The sequence below is a fragment of the Musca domestica genome, unplaced genomic scaffold, assembly GCF_030504385.1.
Source record: "Musca domestica strain aabys unplaced genomic scaffold, Musca_domestica.polishedcontigs.V.1.1 9, whole genome shotgun sequence".
Lineage (NCBI taxonomy): Eukaryota > Metazoa > Arthropoda > Insecta > Diptera > Muscidae > Musca > Musca domestica.
Window position 1 is genome coordinate 15,342,986 of NW_026712435.1, and position 18,367 is coordinate 15,361,352.

General features: G+C 35.2%; 1 protein-coding gene across 5 annotated transcripts in view; it reads right to left on the bottom strand.

The window, feature by feature from the left end:
* Positions 1–18,367, bottom strand: part of LOC101893576 (FH1/FH2 domain-containing protein 3) — a 237,307-nt gene that overhangs the window by 84,634 nt on the left and 134,306 nt on the right. For 2 of the 5 annotated variants that reach the window (XM_059131675.1, XM_059131676.1), the window contains exon 1: positions 16,254–16,714. The exons of 2 other annotated variants lie outside the window; for them this stretch is intronic. In XM_059131675.1, the coding sequence (XP_058987658.1) occupies positions 16,254–16,442 (189 nt within the window). In that variant the 5' untranslated portion in view covers positions 16,443–16,714. Of the gene's footprint in view, positions 1–16,253; positions 16,715–18,367 lie in introns of those variants that run through there. One more of the 5 variants, XM_059131677.1, reaches the window with a different exon arrangement.

Consider the following 18,367-nt stretch of genomic DNA (forward strand, 5'->3'; position numbering starts at 1 on the left):
TCGATTTGAAAATATGGCATGACCAGTCATAGAAGTTAAAAATATACCCTCAACCACTGTTTATACCCTTTGTACTTTTGTTTGACACATGGAGAAGGAAGCGAGATAGACACGTAATTACTTTTGAGGATCTTCATAGAATCACTTTCTGAGTCCGTCTGTCCATGTATTCTTGGGAACAAAATGCAGGTCGCAATTATTATCCGATTGAGATGAAAATTTCCAATCAATATTTGTTTGGCCCAAAGACGAACGCTATTGAAATGGGTGAGAATCGGTTCAAATTAGATAGATATAGGCCCCATATATATCTTCAACCGATTTCGGGTTAATTGTTCACCAAAGGCCAATATCAAATTTTAGAGTAAGTTTCGATTTGTTCGAATTGGTCAACTTTGGCACGAATTATGGCCTTAAAACGCCAATGAAACCGTCACACGCTGCCCGAATGTTGCTCTGCGGTATTTTGGCCCATTCCCGGCGAAGCGCCTTGAGATGATCGACACTATGGTATTTTTTAGTGCTTTCCAAAATACTCCAGACACAATAGTCCAACGGATTAGTATCCGGAGATTTTGGTGGCCATTGTGTGCTGGAAATGAAGCGAGGAACCTCGTTTTGTAACCATTCTTGGGTGTAACCTCCAGATGGTGTACATTTTCAGCTGACCTCTTTGGCAAATAAACATGATCATTTTGTTTGTTTACAAACTACTGGACAACGGATGTTTTCTCATCGGAGAAAACCAAATTCGACAGTTCACCACTTTCGGCCAAGCGAAGCAGCGCTTTAGCTCTTTTGAGTCTATTTTCTTTCCGTTGCGGAAACTTTTTGGAATTTCAATGGCTTTTACATTTAAATGCTGGAGTGCTCTAAGGATAGCCACTTGTGGATTTCCAGATTTCCGGAAAATGACCTAAATTTTGCACATCCTACCGAACTCAGTCTAGAGGCAAAAAACATTTCAAATTTGGCGAAAGTTGGTTCAGATATAGATTTAGCACCCATATATATAATAATATACGTAATATGCATTCGATAACAATGATATTTGGTAGCATATATCTTATAGAACTCGGTAATACCTTTGCCAAACTTCGTGGAGATCGGCTGGATATATCTCCCATATATACCCTTAATACGATTTCAGGTTTGTTGTGCAAATAATGGCTAATATCAGCCTACATGGAGTGAATTTCGGAAACAATGTCTCCGTCAGATTTAGTGGAGATCGATTCAGAATTGGATATGCCTCACATATATGAAACCAAATTATACTGCTCTAAAACCAAATGTTGATAGGTGGTATGATCTACTTCAAATAAATTCTCTTGTTACGGGAGCTCCACTCAATTTGCATAGTGATGTATATACATAGGGTACCATATAGTCAGCCCCTCCCGACTTTTGACTTTTCTTTACTCCCTTTTTTAAGATAATCTTCTGAAATCCGCTAACAATTCCTTCTAGGACACTGTAGGGGTGGTAGTCAACAATAAATAAAATAAGGTAGGGTTTTATGTTGCCCCAGAGCTTGTAAATCACCAGGCAACAGACAGGCGACTGCAACAAATTGCCAATGAGAGGAAACAAAAACTCAATGCTGCTGGCGGTGCTGCATTAACGAACAAACAAATGTGTTTCCTTAAGCCAAGAGCTAAGCCCTTTATTCCAGTCGGGAGATAGACAATGACGAGCTGTGGTGTTTGTTGCATTGAACTTATCTAAGAATGTTATCTATTGGAGAGGAAAAATTAAACAAAAAGTAAATTTATTTTTGTTTTTTTTTCCTCTCAACAACCTCTATTGTGAATATTTGTGGTTGTTTTTGCTTTTTCTTTTTTCTTTTTTGCATTTAACAACCTTAAAGAGATGTAATGATTAGTTAATGCTTTCCTCTTTGCTTGCAGCTTTCAACATCATAGTTACATATAACATATAAAGTCAGAAAATGTCTGGCGAGCCATTTTCGATTCCTTGAAGTTTTAAAATGAGTTTTAAATCAAAAGTTTATCTTAAAATGGAAAACAAATGTTTGTATTTTATTGGAATTTTAGATCAGTGGTTTAATGAGGACTAAATATATCACGATTTTCAAGAGAATAATGTTTAAACCTTTTCTGTGACGTCTAATGGTTTAGAGCCATATTTTAAATTATGTTAAAAGATCCGCTGTGTGTAGTTTAAAAATACATTCCTTTTTTTTGGGAGGAGAGTGGTTGAGTTCCTTTAAAAAGAATTCACCTCTGGTTAGTTCGTCTGCACTTTAATTTCTACCAAAAATCTTACCCGGAAAAAATTGGTCACATTAAGAACTACTTCCCTTTTTTAGATGTATGTAATTCGAAATATTTTGATTGTAATTTGAGAATTAATTTTGTAATTCGAATCATGGGAATTGTAATTCGAATTATTTCAGTTGAAATTCGAGAATAAATCGTATTATTCTAATTGTGATTCGAATTATTTCATTTGTAAATCGATTTATTCCAATTGTAATTCAAATTATTCCAATTGTAATTCAAATTATTTCATTTGTAATTTGAAGTATTGTAATTGAAATTGGAATTAGTTCATTTGTAATTTGAATTAGTCTAATTGTAATTCGTATTATTATTTTATTTGTAACTTGAATTATTTCAATTGTAATTCGAATTATACCTTTTGTAATAGGAATTATTTAATTTGTAATTCGAATTATTCCAATTGTAATGCGAATTATTCCATTTGTAATTCAAATTATTTAATTTGTAATTCAAATTATTCTAATTGTACTTCGAATTATTCCATTTGTAATTCAAATTATTTTTATTGTAATTCCAATTATTCCATTTGTAATTCGAATTATTCTAACTGTAACTCGAATTATTCCAATTTTAATTCGGATTATTTCATTTGTAATTCGAACTATTCCATTTTTAATTCGAATTACTCTAATGGCAATTCGAATTATTTCATTCGTAATACGAATTATTCCATTTGTAATTCGAATTATTTCATTTGTATTTCCAATTATTCCAATTATAATTCGAATATTTCAATTGTAATTCGAATTATTCTAATTGTAATTCGAATTATTTTATTTGTCAATCGATTGACAATTAGACAAAATTGACAATTATTGACACTTATGGCGTGCAGGATAGAGGTACCAAATCGTTTTAGGATATTACAAAACGTTCTAAAATTGTACTAAATTTCTAAAATAGTACCTTTTGATATTAACTGAACAGATAGAGCTAAACACTTAAAATTCGGTACGAGAAGTATGTATTCGTATACTTAACGTAAATTTAATTAAATTGGTTGAAATTTAAATTTGGAGGAAAAGATGAAACTGCAAAAAAAAAAAAAAAAATGCCGACGGAGTGTAGGATTGGGATATGAAGGTAGTTTTCGAAAATTTTTATTTATGTGCACGAAAAGTCATAAATGATACTAAATTTGGTAAAATTTGAATTTGGAGGAACGCATGGAGCTGGCGGAGAATAAGATTGGATATGTAGGTTATTTTTGAAATTTGTACTTATACAGGGTGAGATTAAAAAACTTCAACCACTACTACTAAGCCACTCGTCCAACAGCTTTCTTTTACAAGCGTACAAAAGCATTTTGGTGAGATATATTCATACCTTAGCCGATTTCGACAAAGTTTGGCAAAGGTATTTCCGGGTTCTATAAGATATCTGCTTCCAAATATCATTGTTATTACGTATATTATTACATATATATGGGTGCTAAATATATATCTGAACCAACTTTCGCCAAATTTGATATGTACTTGCTTCTAGACTGAGTTCGGTTGGATGTCCCAAAATTCATGTCATTTTCCAGAAAAAAAGTTATTCGTGATGGGATTCAAGCGTGATAGTGTGATTTCTTTATATTTGGCTGGAAAACCACAAGTGGTTATCGTTAGAGCACTCCAGCATTTAAATGTGAATAAATCGTTTGTGTTTCGTACCGTGGCTCGTTATCGTAATATTGGTAGAGTACGTCAAGGAAGTTGGCGGAAGAAAACAGCAACATCAGCAGTCGCGTCGCAGTGGCCGAAGTAATGCCTCATGAGCTAAACATATCGCACTATTCCATTCAAAATATTGAAAAATTAGCTCGGGGTAAAACCATTGAAATTCCAAAAAATGCAAGAACTTACACCGCAATAGAAAGAAAATAGACTCAAAAGAGCTAAAGAGTTGCTTCGCTTGGCAGAAAGTGGTGAATTGCCGAATTTGGTTTTCTCCGATGAGAAAACATTCGTTGTCCAGCAGTTTGTAAACAAACAAATTGATCGTGATTACTTGCCAAAGAGGTCAGCTGAAAATGTGCACCTTCGGTTGGCCACCAGAACTCAAGCGCCGGCCATGGTGATGGTGTGGACCGCCATAACAGCCGATGGTCGTTCTCCGCTCGTATTAATCGACCATGGCATCAGAATAAATGCCGAATATTATCGCGAAAATACTCCGGAGGGTGTATTAAAACCTTGGGCACACAAACATTTTGGCCGCAGACCTTGGACATTCCAACAGGACTCAGCAACATCGCACTCAGCACGCGCCACCCCAGAATGTTTAAAAAATGAGTTTCCTCACTTCATTTCCAATGCACAATGGCCTCCAAAATCTCCGGATACCAATCCGTTGGACTATTGTGTCTGGAGTATTTTGGAAAGCAAGGTAGGCACTAAAAAATACCAAAGTGTCGATCACCTCAAGCAAGCGCTTTGACGGGAATGGGCCAAAATACCGCAGAGCAATATTCGGGCAGAGTGTCACGATCTTATTGTCTGTTTGAAGGCCATAATTCGTGCTAAAGGTGACCAATTGGAACAAATCTAAACTTATTCTAAAATTTGATGCTAATTCCCACACTTTTTGCCTTCACTCAATAAATTTTTTTTAGAAATTATGGCGTTTGACTATGTTGCAGTTTTTTATCTCAGCCTGTATACGTATAAATTTATCATATCGTATTGAAATTAGTTTCAATTTTTAACTTAAAATGGTAGTCTGTTATTTAATGCATTCCACATTCCAAATCCACCTAAATTCATATTTCCGCATGCAAAATAGAGGAAATAATATATTATATTTAAAAATTTAAGATTTCAGAATAGGCCATGAGAGTTTCATCCCAGTCTACCACTAAACATATTATTCTCGATACCCTTGAGAGCAACTCACAGCAATTTCCTGAGCCCTTGGCCACCCTTGGCTTGCTGTAAAGGAACGATTTACTAGACAAAATTTTAAGGATGTGTAAATTGTTAAAAGCTGTAATAAATTTGCCATACAGATCACGATTTGGTGCACATAGCTGTTGCAGATACTCCTCATCACAATTCTTCTTCCCCTTTTCACTGCATTGCAGTTGGCGATATAGTTCTGCTGATAACACGAAAGAAAACATCCAGCAGGAAACATAAATAAGCTCAGTAAGCCAGCCAGCTAGCCAATCAAAGAATCTAACAAACAACAATAGAAACAATTATTCTTTATCCTTATTTATCCATGTTGGCTTCCTCTGGCAGCAAAAAGAAATAGATTTCACTAAAAACGAATCGAAATCACCTGTTTTAAAAATAAACCACCTGCTTCCTCCATAACTCCCTCAGCCGCCCCCAAGCATAGAACAACAATGACAGGAACAAATGCCAATCAATTTCCATAAATTTCAATAAGATTTAGTCAAGAGCTAAAGAGCTTGCATCGTATCGAATTACTTTGACTATGACAATGAAGAAGACTAAGGCTGAAGAAGCGACTGTGGCAGTATTAGCGGTTTTGAAGTTGAACGAAATACCAAACGCATATGCAAATAGAATATAACCGAATTGTGGTTGATTATTTCATGTCATGCAATTGACGTAGTTTGGATTCGGTTACAATACTTATTTGTCATTGTCAACGAAAAAGTATTCAATTTCCATTGGTAATTGGTATCAAAATCATGCGGTAATTAAATTATAAAAAAAACAACAATAACAACTTTCGGAACATCGCCATTATTAGTTAAAACAATCATCGACAAATAAAACATTGTGTCAAATTGCGTTTTAATTTTAAATGAGTGACTAAATTTATGGCCGGAATTTTCAATTACATTAAAACTCATTTAAACAAGTTAAAAAGTATTAGTCGTGTTTACCGACAGGTGTATACCCTCAGCCTATGTAAGATTATTTAAATATATGTTGAGTCGTGTTTTGAATAATATGATATAAACATTGCAAAGTGCCAGGTATGGACAATATCGACTTCTTAGCAAAAGTGTTTGTACGTGTGAAGTTTGAAGAGAGTTGGGATGTACGAGAAGAAATGGTCCGATCTCTACCATCTGTAAAACAGACCTTCTGTTGATGGAAATATTTGGATGTACCAAGTCTGAATGCAATCGGATGTTAATTTGGCGTATTATGAGTTTCAAGGATATTCAAAATTTAGACCTTTTGTGGGGAAGGTACCAAAAGCAGTGAACCGATATGTTCCATTTTAAGACCAGATCTTGGGCTAATAAAAATATTGGGATGTGTGAAATTTGAAAACAATCGGAATCTTATATCACATTATATAAAAGTTGTTATTATTTAAAATTTTGACCATTTGTGGGGGAGGTACTTGCTGTGGGGGAGGTACTTGCCTTGCACTGACGCAAATATTAGGACTTGCAAAGTTGGAGAAAAATCGGATGGTCGATTCTCTTTCTGTGCAGAAAATGTATTTTTTGAAAATTTCGACCAGAAGAAAAGTACCGATATTGCCAATCACCGAACTCGATCTAAGTTTGACAAAAATATTACGATGTAGTTTGCATCAAATCGGATACTCCCTTCGAGAGTTATCGTGCACACCAGCCAGATAGACGGGCGGACGGACATCTCTAGATCGAGTCCATATGTCCTGAAACGGATTTGGTCCAAATAGACCTACGGTCTAAAACCATTTGTTGTCAAAGGCTGTAGTAACGATTCCGAACTTTAAATACGAATAAAGGGAGGAAACTATACTAAGTTCTTTGTACTAAGTGTTTTGCTGATTTTAGTTGCATTTTTGTATGGAAACTATACTAAGACATGGACCTGCACGGACAATTTTCCATCATAGTTTGTAGTATCCACTACGAACTTCAAACACGGAATTTGACGCAATTCCGGTGAATAATGTCACAAAGCTCCTGGAAATACCGAATATCTCGGGGTAGCGTTATATGGGTGCTCTACCAAAACTTAGACATATATAGACAATACTCTTACAGGGGGTAAAGTATTCAGAGGGGATTCCTTGTGTAGAATTTCAGAAAATGTCATTGAAAAATGCAACTAAAATCATCAAAACACCGAATGTCAGGATGTACATAGATGATTCTCTGTTAAGGGGGGAAGTATTTACAAAGAACTCCTTGTGTAGAATTTCAGACAAGTCCATTGAAAAATGTGACTACAATCATATACAGACAATTCTAACCCAGGGGGTAAAGTATTCAGAGAGAACTCCTTGTGTAGAATTTCAGAAAATGCCATTGAAAAATGTGACCAAAATCATCATATGGGGGCTATACGATATCGAGGACCTATTTAGGCAATTCTCTCCCGGGGGGTAAACTACTCAAAAAGATCTCCTTGTGTAGAATTTCAGACAATTCCATGGAAATATGTGGTAAAAATCATCAAAATACCGAGTATCGGGGGTACCGTTATATGGGGGCTATACGATATCGTAGACCGATATAGCCCATCTTCGAACTTGACCTGACTGCAGATAAAAGACAGATCGGTGCAAAATTTTAGCTTCCTATCTTTATTCGGTTTGAGTCTATCGTGCTTCGAAGATGGGCTATATCGGTCTACGATATCGAATAGCCCCATATAACTGCCCTCTCCGATGTTATTTATGTTGATGATTTTATCCAATTTTTTACAGGAATTGTTTCAAACATCGTATTTGAAGTTCGTACTGGGTACTACAGCCTACGAGAAAATATTTCGTATGCAGGTCTACATTTTCGTATTGCCCCCATATAACGATACCTCCTGATATTTGGTATTTTGATGATTTTAAGAGCTTTATTCACCGGAATTGTTTAAAAATTCATGTTTGAATCTCGTACTACAATCTATGACGAAAAATTGTATATTTAGGACCAAGTCTTCATATAAGCCACATTTAATGGCAGCTCCCTTTTTTTTTTTTGGTATATTGATGTTTTAGTTTTAGCCACATATTTTCAGGAATTGTTGCAAATTTCATACTTAATGTTCGTAATGGGCACTACTGCCTATGGCAAAAAATTTCGTATGCAGGTCCACTTCTTCGTATAGTCCCCATATAACGGTTTTACTTTGAGCGGTATTTTTCAACGCATTTTTTTGAAAATTTTTTTCAAGTTCCTTCAAAATGGTAGACAGTATTAAAAGTTCGGTTCGGCCGAACTTAACTGCTTATTGGTTTGATTTTTTTTTAATTCATTCTCTTAATTAATACGCATTTGCGTAGTTAATTAGAAATTCAATTGATTGAATTAATAAAGCAATTAGAAACATTTATCCAATATTCAAGGGGACAAAGTACAAAGACCACACCTCCAAAGCGGTTCGGTCAAACCTCAAATAATATGAATTGTTAACACTGGTCAGACAATGAATTTCAATTTCAATTACATGGAAAGTGTCAAAGTGATGGAGAAATCAAATTGAGCTGTGACAGCGAGAAAATACCGCATCAATTAGAGCAATCGGAACGGGGAATTACGTTTATATTCAAATCATTTACTAACGCCCATAGGAGATTCGTTATAAAGGCCGCATATTGGAATTTTAAAAATTCATTTGAAAATGTCATTTAAAAATTCATTTGAATACTTTACATAAAAACATACTTTTTGCAATGTCAATGACAATTTCAAAAGACGCACATGATTTGAAAGAATAACGTCAATCGAATAGTTTTTTATAGTTGGTAATGAAAGTTAATTAAAAGAGTTTAAAAATCCATATCACTATGAGTTTTCCACATTGAAACAATCAAATCCGAATGTGTCATAAAAAAAGGTTAAAGTTAAATACCAAAACGTACACCTATATATACAATGTTTCGCCACAAGAGTTAGAACCCATTATGAACTACCAATTTCTAGACAAATCGGTTAAAAAAGTGGCAAAAATTATCAAAACACCGAATATCGGGAGGTACCGTTATATGAGGCCATGCCAAAACGTGGACCTTTAATACAATGTTTCGCCACACGAGCTAGAACCTATTATGACCTACAAAGACTATTTAGACAAATTCGTCAAAAAATGCGGCAAAAATCATAAAAATACCGAATTTCGAGAGGTACGGTTATATGGCTGGTGCGAACGAAAGCTCTCAAATGGAATATCTGAGTTAGCCGAAACTTGGCACATCGTAATATTATTATCAAACGTAGATCGAGTTCGGATATGGAAAATATCGGCCCTTTTCTTTTGGTACTTCGCCCACAAAAAGGTCAAAATTTTTAAAGTAAATAATTTACTGCACAGAAAATGAAAAGATAATCCGATGTTGCCCTATCTTTGCGAATCCTAATATTTGCATCAGTGCTAGGTCAGGTGAGAAAGGGGGCAATATCGGCCCACTCCATTAAGTAACTCCCCCACAAAGGGTCAATTTTTTGAATAATTATAACACTTATAAAATGTATTAAAAGTGTGCGATTGTCTCCAAATTACACACATACAATATTTTCATTAACCACCCAAGGTCTGGTGTGAAGATGGAATATATCGGTCCACTCCGTCCGGTACCTCCCCCACAAAGGGTCAAGAGTTTGAATACCCATGAAGTTCATAAAACACGAAATTAATATCCAATTACATTCAGACTTGGCACATTTCAATATTTCTATCAACAAAAGATCACAACTTATAAAAATGGTAGAGATCGGACCATTTCTTCTGGTACCTCCCCCACAACGGGTCAAAGTTTTGAATAGCCAAAACGATTATAAAGTCCGAAATAAGCATCCGGTTCTCTTCATATTTCACACATCCCATCACTTCTGCTAACACAAGATCTGCCGTGAAGATGGAATATATGGACCACTCCTTCTGGCCAAAGGGTCAAAATTTTGAATAATTATATCTCGCATAACATGCGAAATGAGTCAACTTGGTTTATCTAAATATTTCTCCAACCAGAGATCAATATAGAATTCATCGGCACACTATTGAAAGTTGGGCGGAACTTGATGTTTTCCTATTTGTTTAATTTATTTGTATATTAATTTGGCCCTACTAATCTTTGGCATGTTCATGGCACTTCGTTAAAAAAATGTTCTAAAAAGTTTATTACAATAGTTTATTTATTGACGTGTGACCTTTTCCAACAGATTTGAATTTAATTTCGCTCAAAAGACATGTGTCCCTTCTTACACGTTTTTATACCCTACACCACAAACGTTGAATGGTATTATGTCTTTGTGCATTTGTTTGTAACATGGAGAAGGAAGCGAGATAGACCCATAGTTACTTTTGAGAATCTCCATAGAATCACTTTTGAGTTGATTTATGCATGTCAGTCCGTCCGTCCGTCTGTCCATGTATTTTTGTGAACATTTTGTTCACACGCCGCATTTATTATCTGATTGAGATGAAATTTTCCAAACTACATTTGTTTGGCCCAAGGACGAACCCTATTGAAATTGGAGATAATCGGTCAAAATTTAGATATAGCTCCCATATATATCTTCGCCCGATTTGCTTTTTATTGTGCACCAAACGTGTAATATCAGCCCGAATAGTATGGACTTTTGCACATACAACCAAATTAGGGCTGAAAATAAGTATGCTATATTTGATCGAAATCGGTTTAGATATAGCTATAGCTCCCATATATATTGTTCATCCGATTTGTTATTTTTGTCCTCCGCAGCCGTAAAATGAACTTTGTAATAACAATATTTGGGGAAATATATCAAATGCAGCTCAGAAATAGCTTTGCTAAATTTTATCGAGATCGGTTCAGATTTGGATATAGCTCCCATATATAACTTCGTCCGATTTGCCTTTTATTGTGCACCAAACGTCCAATATTTGCCCAAATGGGATGGAATTTGGCACAGGCAACCGAATTGAGTCTAGAAGCCAAAATTGGTGAAGATCGGCTCAGATATAGCTATAGCTCCCATATACATTGTACATCCGACTTGTTTTATATATTCAGGAAAATATATCAAATACAGCTCAGAAATATCTCTGCCAAATTTTATCGAGATCAGTTCCGATTTGGATATAGGTCCAATATATATATTTATCTGATTTCAAATTAATTTTGCACCAAATGGGCAATACAAGTTCGAAGTTAAAAGATAAAAATGCTTCGGCATATTTAGTCTTTTGAATTTTAAATAATAATCATAATCATAGCGTGTATGATTAAATTCTCCCATAAAAACTTTTAATGGTTATGTGGAGCTCTACTAAATTGGCAAAGTGGTGTTGGGGTATCATAAAGTCGGCCCCTGTGATAGATGGTCTCCTGTCACATTCCATAATTATCCATCACATTAGAAATAACCCAAAAAAAATTAAAAAAATACAGCATTTCAAACTGGGTCATGTAGCCCCCAAAAAGAACTTCTTTCGCTGGACTCAAATTCCCAAAAAAATAAAAAGTGAAAACTAGAAAATGTCCAAATTAAAAAAAAAAACTATTCAAAAACAGCTTCATCAACGTTTAAAAAATTATCTTAAAATTTTGTCAAACGTTTTGTATTTTACTATTCACGGCATGGTGAGTTTATTTTCACGGTTATGGCCAAAAACATAAATGCCAGTTGAGAAGATGGTTTCTTTGTTTTTATAACCTACTCCCTCCGTCCCAGAAAAAAAAACGTTTTTGTGATCATTAGCTCGTTCACCTGCTGTTCGTGTGACATTTGCAAAACAAAAGGCAAAAATCAATTAACATAACAATGTTAAATCAAGAAAAAGAGGTGATTTGTGTTACACGATGAAAGCGAAAACTTCCGTAAATTTTTTCAAGTGGAGTACATGTGATCGTTCTACACGAGGCCTATATGATTGGTGTTTATGATATTTATGAAATGGAGATTTTTAGATCTATAATGATTTATCTACAACATTTGGATAAAGAACACATGTTATCCACTCTTGATTTCTTCTGATAACAAAAAATCACACATCTATTTTCATTATTTGTCAACTAATTTTAAAGTACATCACAATATTCAAGCCATATTTTTGTGATCAATTGATTGATAATAACCTCAATGATAATATTGTTGTTCATATTCTTGGATTTTGTTTGGTTTTATTCTATTTCTATTAGCATGGCTTTAACCACAAATTATTTTGCATAATTTTTGCATTAAACGACCTGATTTGGTTTCCAACAATAACCGGCTTAAAATATGAAAAAAAAAACACAAAGTCCAATAGCCGGCTGTTAGAAATTGATCACTCGCCAAGCAAAGCTAACAAGAAACAAATCGCCCAAAATGAATAAAAACCAATCGAATCGAATGAATGAATGAATGAATAATTAAGAAAACAACAAAACACCCAAATAACGATCACAAGTACCGCCCCAGGGAGGGAAGCAAAAGGTGTCCATACGAATATATAATTAAATTTAAATGTAATTTGTCATGTCATGTCGTCATATTTAAATGGCAGAAATGCAAAGTAGATAACCAGTTTTGTTGTGGAGAATTGAATTGAAAACGCCACATTAGCCACTATCAAATATTTTTTATGGAGTTGATAAACATGTTTGTTCTTTCGAGGACTTAAATACAGAACGGGAAAGTGTGTCGTGAAAAAGGTTTGATCCAGTGAAAGAAAAAGCTAGATAATTACAATACCTATATGAATCTACTCTAGGTCCTCTACATAGTTATTTGGAATATGATTTGTTCATTACTGGAACGATAATTTAAACTATCAATGTACGGCCACGTTCTGGCATAAATCTCATATAACGGCAATTTCCAATATTCGATATCTGATATTTTTGTCCACTTTTTTTTGCACGGAATTGCTTTTACATCTTGCCTATACAAGTTCAAAATTGTATATAGTTCCGATATGACGACACATCTCGTTTGTGTTGTGTTCTGTCGATTTAAATCATATTTTAAAAGGAATTGTTTTGAAATGCAATATTAGGTGTTCTTACTGGATACCACCTCCTTTGACAGAAAATACTAGCACTAAAACAAGTGTATGCATTGGAAGCAATGTAGTTGTTGTGGACTAGCACTTATATTTATAACACTTGTTTTTGTACCCTCAGCCATATGGCTAAAGAGGGTATATATCATTTGATACGGCCAAAACGTGCCTCATCGAAATAACGGTTTTAAACCATAGATCTCTTTGGACCAAATCCGTTTCTGGACATTTGAAGTCGATCTAGCTATGGCCGTCCGTCCATCCATCTGTCTGTCTATGTGCGGGCTAATGCGCACGATAACTCTCGAAGGCAATATAGGATTTGCTCCAAACTTGGCATATCGTAATATCATTATCAAACTTAGATCGAGTTCAGAGATGGGTAATATTGATTTACTCCTTCTGCCACATTAAGAGCAGCAAATTTCCAAAAAAATCCTAATATTTGCATCAGTGCACAGTCATGTGAGGAAATGGCAACATCGGCCCATCGGTACCTCTCCCACAAAGGGTTAAAGTTTTTGAATAATTCTAACTCTTTCGAAATGTGATATAACAGTCCGATTGTCTTCAAATTACACACATCACATTATTTTTATTAACTCACGGTCTGGTGTGAGGATGGAATATATAGGTTCACACCTTCCGATACCTTCCCCACAAAGGTTAACGATTTTAAATATAAATATTTTATTTTAAATATAATAAATCCGATGCCATTCAGACTTGGTACATCTCAAAATTTCCATCAACGCAAGATCTGTTATAAAGATGGTGGAGGTCGGTCTAGTCCTTCTGGTACCTCCCCCAAAAAGGGTCAACATTCAGAATATCCATGAAACTTATAAAACACGAAATTAACATCCGTTGTCATTCAGACTTGGTACATCTCAATATTTCCATCAACGGAAGATCTGTCGGTCGACTATACCTGGTTTTCTAAAAATTATCACATATCTCATATAAAGTGCAGGAAGTAACCAATATAGTCCAAACCTGGCACGGCGCAATATACTAGCAAGTTCCCACTACTTCATCAGCGTAAAGTCCACCTTAAAATATTAGAGTCGTTCCACCAGCTAATTTTAGTACTCAAAATGTCCAATTTGTTCATTACTTCTTGGAGAAAATTTCCAAAAAAAAATTCGTTTTAAGTTAACCGAAGAACGTATTAGTTAATCCCTTGCACGACGGTTCCATACCCAATTTTTGTGGCCAAAACCATTTCAAAATTGGCCACCACCATACCTAAATCCTAGAAACCAACAAGGACTTTAATATCAAATTTTAGGATTCAAGCTCTATCCATTCTCTCAGCGGAAAATTTAGTGCCTTAACAAGGCCAAACTCAAAAATTTAGTACAATTTAGTTCATTTCAAACAATCATAGTTCTCATTCCCAAACTTACATGCTTCACTGAATACCAAATTTCAGAATTCCACCCCTATCCCAACACCTAACGGCAACTCCTTCTCTCACCCACAAGCACCAACAGTGACATCCATATCAAATTTCAGGTCCTCTTCTCTATTCCTTCACCAAATACCAAAATAGTACTATTTTGTACTTTTCGTACAATGTGTACTTTTTCTAAAACCACATTTTATCCACAGAAAGCAACAGTGTCCTCAATATCAAATTTGATAATTCCAGCCCTATCACTTTACCCAATGCCAAATTTAGTACTTTTTCGTACAAATATAGGATTTTGGGATTCCAGCTCTATCCGTTCACACATATCGCAATTGGACCACATTTAGTACACATAAGTACAAATTTCCAAAACTTCTCAAATACCCCAATCATACACTTCAAATTTCTAAAACTACCTAAATGCCGTAATCGTGCAGCCCTATAGAAATCTCATTTCCTGTTTCATAATTCACTGATAAACCGTAAATCCAATTTGTACCAAATTTAGCACCATTTAGTATATAATTACAAATATCCATATCTACCAATATCATACAGTCCAATCAGAAATCTTTTTACCAAATTTCATGAGTTCAACTCTACAGGTTCACCCAAAGATTAAATTGTATACGATTTAGTACCACTTTGTACACATAAGTACGAATTTCCAAACGTTCCTACATAGCCCGATTTTACATTCCGACAGTAATCTTATTTCAAATTTTCAGGGTACCAGCTCTTTGGGTTCATCCAAGTCCTAATTGTACCAAATTTTGTACCATTTGGTACACTTGAATACAAATTTTCATAATTATTACATTCCTCAGTCCTAGACTGCAATGGTAATCTTGTTTCTAAATTTTAGAATACCAGCTATATCGGTTCACCCAAATCACAAAATGTACCAAATTTAGTACATATTAGTTCGAATTTTCGAAACTACCTACATTCCTCAGTCCTAGAATGCAATAGTAATCTTGTTTCTAAATTTTAGAATTCCAGCTCTGTTGGTTCATCCAAATCCAAGTTGTACCAAATTTAGTACCATTTAGTAAACTTAAGTACAAATTTTCATAACTACCTACATCATACAGTCCAATAGAAATCTTAACCAACCGTTCACCCAAAATTTAAGTTGTACCATATTTAGTACCGTTTAGTACATATACTTTCAAATTTCAAAAACTACCTTATTTTTTCAGTCATTGAATGCAATAGTGATCTTATTGCGAAATTCCAAAATTCCAGCTCTATCGGTTCACCCAAATCGAAATTTTACTAAATTTAGTACCATTTAGTACTTTTCGTGCACATAAGTACAAACTTCGAAAACTTCCTCCATTTCCCAATACTACACTCCGCCAATAATGTTAATTTCAAATTTCAGGAGTCCTGCTCCATCCACTCCTCCACACTCCACGCCGATGTTGCTCATTATATACTGGTAATGTAGCAGGTAGGTACTTTACCTAACGGCCCATGCAGCTTCAAAGTTATTGCTGAGACTTTAATGTGTGCAACTGCTACTCAACATTATATTTGTGGGGTTTGTCTTTAAATTAATGAAAAATAGTCGAATTTACAAAACTTTAATCTTTAATAATTTTTTATATACAAATATTTTTTTTCATTGCAAAATTTAAAGTTTTCATCTCGTCTTACCCTTTGCGGCGCATTCAAGATGCGCAGTATGGTGCCCAGTTGTGTGGCCAATGGCATGGTGCTGGCAAAGGCATAGGTTGGTGCTCGCGTCGGTATCGGATACATTGATGTACAATCGAGTGGATCTGTATCGACAAGATACTGCACCCGCAGTGTAATCATTTCATCGGGATCCATTTTCACAATCATTTTGATGTCCGGCACTTATGAAATTCACTGGGAATCTAAGTAACCGGTCGACAACCGGGTATAGTTTGATTGCTTTGGCAAAACAAGCCAAAATCTAAACTATTTTACTCTTGTTTTTATTTATTGATGACGAATTTATGCGCTTATCCAATGGATTGTTTATCACAATTTCTTTGTTTTGCAATAAGCCAAAACATATTTCTTGCTATGTGTTGCTGTTGTTATTGGTGTCTTATTTCTTAGGTTTGGCCAACTATGCCTGGAGGCTAAAGCTATAAAATGCAGGAATAAAAAAACCGCATAATTAATTTCAAAATATCCTTTAAATGTATTGGATATTGAATGAAATCCTTCAAATTGTTACCATAATAATGAGGGGTGTTTCCCTTATTACACAAATTACATAACTGATTGTTAGGAAATTTCTTTTTTCTGTTTTTGTTATTCAAGTCTTGTTGTTGATGGCAGCAAATTATTATGTATATTTCTTAAACAATTTGAAAAAAAAAAAAAAACAACAACTTCGTACAGCCGTATGATTTTGTTTATTTTATTCAAAACATGACCCACAACCAGCAATGTAATGTAAGCTGCTATCTATGACAGCCGCCTCAGCTGTGGCAGGCTGGCTGACTGGCTGGCTGACAGGAAAAATACATAAAATATTTGGTATTTTATTGGTGCTGAACCGTAAACACGCCCAGCTAAACGACATAATTACAATTCATCACATCGTGTGACCAACCGACCGACCGAGCGACCAGTGATTTGTTGTTGATTCCCATTGTTAACCTGGCCAGAGGCGTTTCATTATTACTTGACAGTTAAATGTGCATGTTCGTGTGTCTGTCCAGGTTTGTCTATTTTCTCTTTCTCTGCCGTGGTAGTCTATTTCTATCTGCCTGTCTCGGCCACCTTCAATCTTATTGCAGTTATATAACTTTCAATTCAATGGCAAGTGAAATTAACCTTAAAGAGCGAAATTTTCAAAAATAACCAATGTGAAGACATGACCAAATCACTAAAATTTGAAATATCTTAAAATTGTTGTAATTTCGAGGTTTGTGTGCGTTTTTTGAATGTCAAAATGTAAACAACAACAAAAAAAAACAAATTCGAAATAAAGACTGGGTTCGGTTTGGTGTTGTTAAAAAGATTGCGGATTGGTGGTGTTTTTACCAATAGACCAAATAATGCAATGTTTTTAAAGGGTGAGATAAAAAAAACTGCAACAAAGCCAAATGTCATAATTTTTCTTTTTTTTTAAATTTTATTGAATGAAAGCATTTAGAATAACTTTAGATTTGTTTGAATTGGTCAACTTTGCCACGAATTATGGGCTTCAAATGGCCAATGAAACCGTCACACGCTACCCGAATGTTGCTCTTCGGTATTTTGGCCCATTTCCGGCGAAGTGCTTGCTTTGGCATTTTTTAATGCCAACCTATCTTTCCAAAATATTCCAGACAAAATAGTCCAACGGATTGGTATCCGGAGATTTTAGTGGTCATTGTGCGCTGGAAATGAAGCGAGGAACCTCATTTTGTAACCATTCTTGGGTGGTGCGTGCTGACTGCGATGGTGCTGAGTCCTGTTTGGAATGTCCAAGCTCTGCGGCCAAAATGTTTGCGTGCCCAAGGCTTTAATACACCCTCCAGAATATTTTCGCGATAATATTCTGATGCCACAGTCGATTAATACGAGCGGAGAGCGGCCATCGGCTGTCATGGCGGCCCACAGTATCACCATGGCCGGCGCTTGAGTTCTGGTGGCCAACACAAGGTGCACATTTTTAGCAAGTAAACACGATCAGTTTGTTTGTTTAAAAACTGCTGGACAACGAATGTTTTCTCATCGGAGAAAACGAAAATCGGCAGATTCCATCACGAATAACTTTGTTTCTGGAAAATTCTCACCAAAATGCT